Genomic DNA, 5,569 nt, shown 5'->3' with positions numbered 1-5,569 from the left:
TTATTTTAAGCAAATGACAACTTTCTATGCATATATGTATGCAGTGTCAAGGAAGCCAGAAGAGGGCTTTGGATCTTCTGAAACTGGAGTTAAAGGCTTGCTTTTTAAAAGTTTCTCTTAGTTTTTTTATTATAATATAATTACCTCATTTTCTTCTTCCTTTTCTTTCCCTTGTCCCATATATCACTCCTTACTCTCTTCCAAATACATGACCTTTTTCCCATTAATTTCTCTTACATGAAATTATGTATTCATATATACACATACATATTCCTAAATATATCTTCTTAGTCTATATATGTTATTCATATTATGTTTTCAAGGCTCACAATTTGGTAGTGAATAATCAATTATTGTGTTCTTCCCTGGGGAACACTATTTCTCCCACTCTCAGAATTCATTACTTGCTTGTAGTTCTTTGTATAAGGTAGAGGACTCATGATCTTTCCAGTGTCCATTTTGCCATGGCTATTGTCTTTGTTAGGTTTATGTTTAGGCAGTCCTGTTAGTGAGACTTTATGGGTGTACATTACTAGGAGACATGATCTCACACAAATTTCAAGATGCTGTGGCTTTGACCCCTCTTCTGAAATATTCGCTGAGCTTGAGTTGTAGGAGTTGTTATATATATATATATATATATATATATATATATATATCCTTAACTCTGTATTAATTGGTTGTGATTTTCTGTAGTCATCTCTGACAGCAGCACGAGTTCTTTTAATGAGGGATGAGGACTATATTTATCTGTGTGTATAAGGACAAATATTTAGAATGTAGTTACAGATTATGCTGGTTTAGTGAAGTGGTGGTGGTTAGGTTCTACTACAAGCTCTATGACTACTAGAATTGAGTAATTATCTAGGTATCCAGTACTAGGTATGTCTTCCCTCTTGATGAGTGGATCTTTAGTACAATTAGAGAGCTGTTGATTATTGCCAATGTATGTATGCTATTACCCTACTCTGAGGGTATTCATGTTATGTTGATTATTGTTGGGATTCAATTCTGTAGACAAATTGCTAAATGGTCTTATTAATAAAGGAAAAAAAAACAGAGCCAGATATTGGGGTTAAAACCTAAGAGATCAGAAAAGCAGAAAGAAGCCAGCCATATTCTCATCACTTGGAGATCCTCTACCAAAGAGACCTACTTCCTGTATACCCATGCCTAAATGTCATTCTGTTCTGCCATCTCATTTCCTCTCTGCCCAGCTACATCATGTCCTCCTCCTGTCCAGATCTGTCACTTCCTGTCTGTCTGTACAGAACTCCAGACCTTTATGGCTAACTAGTGTTGGAATTTAAGGTGTATGCCACCATACCTGGTTCTGTTCCCAGTGTGGCCTTGAACTCATAGAGATCCAGATGGATCCCTGCCTTCCGAGTGATAGGATTAAAGGCATGTGTTCCCATTGCCTGATTTCTATGTTTACCATAGTGGCTCGCTTTTTTCTCTGATCCCCAGGTAAACTTTATTTGGGGACACAGATAAAATATCACTACATAGGACTATGGGTTTCTCCCCTCCTTTGGAAACTTGCATGGTGCTGATCCCCTGAAAGCTAGTTCTCCATTTATGTATTAATTTACAGATGTTTTATAGCTATTTATAGGTATTTAAGTTTAAAGAATATTTGCATCTAATAAATGCGTTGTAAGATATTCAAATCATTAAAACTGTTAATGAACATGTTACTAATTTTAGATAAAATTACAAACAAAATATCACATGGGGCTTTGTTTCATCCAATAGTTTGATTTGTGCCTCTAGGGAAATTCTTCAGTAGCATTCTCTAGGGTTCACATCCCCAAGGTCTCTGTGACATATATGTAGGACACAGTTTGGTGCTGGGTTTCTGCTTTTTCCTTGTCCCTTTCTCTCAGTTATCAATGAGATTTCTTTTTGTAAAGTTTATGTGATAGAAGCCATTTTTCTAAAGAATAAAACTTGCATTTTTCATGGTTTGTATTATATTCCTTAAAATAAATTAATTAAAATAAATAAATTAATAAAATAAAATAAATTGATTCCTAGCAAGACAGCCCTGGAGCCTATTATTTTTTGTTAGGGGTCTTAAATAAATGCATACATCAAATTCTTCTGCTTTGTGGTGAGTTTATCCAACTCTCATTTTATTTTATCTGAAAACAAAGTGCTGTATAATCCTAATCTTCTCAGCCATTAAAATTCATGTGTAAATCTACCTCCTATGATAACCACATAGTTTTGCTAAGTAGATGGATTTATCAAGTTGTGTTTTTGTGTTATTATTATGTGACCAATATTTCTAAACCATTTCTACTTGTTCATTATATTTGCATATAATTTTTCTTTATATATACAAACATTTTAGTTTTAATCAATTATAATGCATGTATGGTATGCTTAGTTTTAACTATATATCTCAATTCATATTAATTCTCAAAAGAAAAACTGAGGATATGAATTATATTTGATAATTCTGTAGTTCCTAAAACTCTCAATATTATATTCAGTAATAAAAGAAATATAATGAGAAACCCAAAATGGATCTCACAGAAAGGAAGGAATGGATTTGCTCTTTACAGACACATATGTACAATGTGTACACAGCACACTAAGCCATCAAACAATTCAATAGACTTGGCACTTCCTGGAGCAAAATGGGTGACTTTGAAGTTGAGCATCAAGTGTAGCAAGATAAACACAGAATATAAGAAGTGGACCCAAAAGCTATACACATTGAAAAAATTTATAGAACTTGTTGAAATCATATTTTTTATCATTGGAAAAGATTATTCTTTCAACCCTAAGTTGCTCACACTTTATTAAAATAGGATCAGAGAAAGAATAGAGATTTTCATAAAGTTTTAAAAAGTCTAGTTATAGAATTTGGACTCTATAATTTTTATGAGATTTGTAAATGTATTCAGATTATTAAATGCTGTATATTTAATAAAATCCAAAGTAATAGTTGAAAAAACTGCATGTATATGTCAATGATATTTTTATATGGAGGACACAAGTCTAATATTATTTCAAAGAATAAAATCATGATGTAGTGAAATATATAGGCCTTTTAATTTTGGCATAAAGACGGGTCATTCTTATGTGCAACAGTTTTATATTTTATGCTGAGTGTTCTGTTAGGGTCAGTAAGTGGTCATAATGTGGTTCTAAGAAAAATATAATTAAATTGTAGAAAGGAGTAGTTGAGACATTTTTGAAGAACATAGCACATATAGGAATAACACCCTTCCATTTTTCAATAATTTTAATTGCTTTGAATAATTAGGAAATTAGAAGATCTGCGGTTTCACTGTAGCTGCTGTTTTTTATAACTAAGATGTGTCTAGATACATCTAGAGTTCACATTATGCCTGCTACAGCAGACAACAGCACCTTCTATAATATTATGATGAGATTTTGTCCTATGAATGAGTGATCCATCTTTGACCTTATGAACTGTATTTTATTAAAGAGTACACAATAGTAAACTGCAAAGGATAAAAACATATATTATAATATGTTAACTTGTGTTTTGAATTTCAATTAATGTAACTACTGAAATCAAATTCTGTGTAGCTCTTTATGGGTAATCCTTAAACCTCCAAACTTTTTTCTTCACTGTTTTATTTAATTGCTTCTGTGTTTCAACTTTTCTATTTTATCTCAGGAACCAAGAAAACCAGACTACTTCAGTGACTTTCATCCTCTTGGGCTTCTCTGAATACCCGGACCTCCAGGTGCCCCTTTTCCTTGTGTTCCTGACCATATACACAGTCACTGTGCTGGGAAACCTGGGCATGATTGCCATCATCAGAGTCAACACAAAGCTCCGCAGTACCCCCATGTACTATTTTCTTAGTCACCTGTCCTTTGTGGATTTCTGTTACTCTACTGTTGTGACACCCAAACTGTTGGAAAACTTGATTTTAGAAGACAGAACCATCTCCTTCTCAGGCTGCATCATGCAGTTCTTTTTTGCATGTACATTTGTGGTGACAGAAACCTATATGTTGGCAGTGATGGCCTATGACCGGTTTGTTGCAGTGTGTAATCCTCTCCTCTACATGGTTGCCATGTCCCCAAAGTTGTGTTCCTTTTTAGTGGGTGCATCATACTCTTGGGGTCTAATCTGTTCCCTGACACTTACTTACTTTTTGCTGAGATTATCTTTTCAAGGTGTTAATGTTATAAATAACTTTGTGTGTGAGCATGCTGCTATTGTGGCTGTATCCTGCTCTGACTCTTACATTAACCAGGAGATTATTTTTGTCTCTGCTACGTTTAATGAAATAAGCAGCCTGGTCATCATTCTCACTTCCTATGTTTTCATCTTTATCACTGTCATGAAGATGCCTTCCATCGGGGGCCGTAGTAAAGCCTTCTCTACATGTGCCTCTCACCTGACTGCCATTACTATTTTCCACGGAACAATTCTTTTTCTTTACTGTGTACCAAACACCAAGAGTTCATGGCTCATGGTCAAGGTGGCCTCAGTATTCTATACAGTCTTCATCCCTATGTTAAATCCCCTGATCTATAGTCTCAGGAACAAAGATGTCAAAGAGACAGTTAGGAAACTGATTAGTAAAAACCTATAGTGCCATATTCATTCATTTTCAGGAATATTGCACAGAATTTACCAAGATTTCTACAATAATTGACAAAACTAAAATCAAACAACAAAAGGACAGCAAGTTTAACTCTAAGTTAGCTGATTATTCAAAATCTATTTAAATTGAGGTTGAGTATTCAGCTATAAAATAACAAGCAAAGCAGCAATGACTTTTCTATTTAAATGAAGATTTCACACTTGAAATTTTGTGTGCATAATTTATAATTAGCACACAATCATGATGAAGCATAATTTCTTGTTTCAGTCATTGGAGAATGGAAATTTAGATACATGAAATTGACAGATTTTTTTGTAATTAGTAGGCTGCTTAATTAACTTAATTAAATGATTATATCCTTGCTACTCAAATTTGCTAATCATGACTGATATCTTTTGGAATATCAAAATCTTGGTAAAATTCAATGCAGTGCAATGACCATTGGACTATAAATTACAAGCTTTATACAGTCTTTTCTTCTTTTGAATTGTTTTGTTTTATGGCTAAAAGAAATATTGTGGTTTCCTTTATTATAATAATAAGTCTATGCAACCAAAGCTTTCTAAGTGCTTAAACATAAACAGTAATATATCAACAAGCCATTTAGTTTAGCTATAGAGATACCTCATTTATTTAATATCTGGTAGTTTGTAAATCAGATATGATATGCATTTAATCAAATGCTCTGTCAAGTAATGTATACCTTTAAAGAAAATAATATTTTCAACAAAAATAACATATTGGGGAATGCAATAACAATAACTGTATTTATCATATAAGAATTTGTATTTTGAATTCCAACATTATAAAAACCATAGTTGGTAGATATACATTAAATTATAATTTTGACATTGTAATTGGCTTTCCTGATTTGTAGAAGGAAACAAAACTATAAAAACTATTAAAAAATGTAGGGTAACCAAACATTCTAGAATTAGATTTTGGACCCACTATAGGGTATAGGA

General features: G+C 33.0%; 1 protein-coding gene across 1 annotated transcript; it reads left to right on the top strand.

The window, feature by feature from the left end:
• The first annotated feature begins 2,087 nt into the window (after positions 1-2,087).
• Positions 2,088-4,592, top strand: LOC102909169 (olfactory receptor 5D13-like). The gene is made up of 2 exons (XM_076568679.1): positions 2,088-2,116; positions 3,662-4,592. Exons 1-2 carry the CDS (start codon positions 2,088-2,090, stop codon positions 4,590-4,592), a joined length of 960 nt encoding a protein of 319 aa, XP_076424794.1.
• The last annotated feature ends 977 nt before the right edge of the window (positions 4,593-5,569 follow it).

The sequence above is a fragment of the Peromyscus maniculatus genome, chromosome 4 (assembly GCF_049852395.1).
Source record: "Peromyscus maniculatus bairdii isolate BWxNUB_F1_BW_parent chromosome 4, HU_Pman_BW_mat_3.1, whole genome shotgun sequence".
Lineage (NCBI taxonomy): Eukaryota > Metazoa > Chordata > Mammalia > Rodentia > Cricetidae > Peromyscus > Peromyscus maniculatus.
This window is presented reverse-complemented; position numbering and strand designations above follow the sequence as displayed.

Bases quoted from the DNA above. Each gene is read 5' to 3' on its own strand.
- LOC102909169 (XM_076568679.1), top strand. From the start codon at position 2,088: ATGCATACATCAAATTCTTCTGCTTTGTG. The intron at 2,117-3,661 runs GTGAGTTTATCC...ATTTTATCTCAG, and splicing joins TCAAATTCTTCTGCTTTGTG to GAACCAAGAAAACCAGACTA.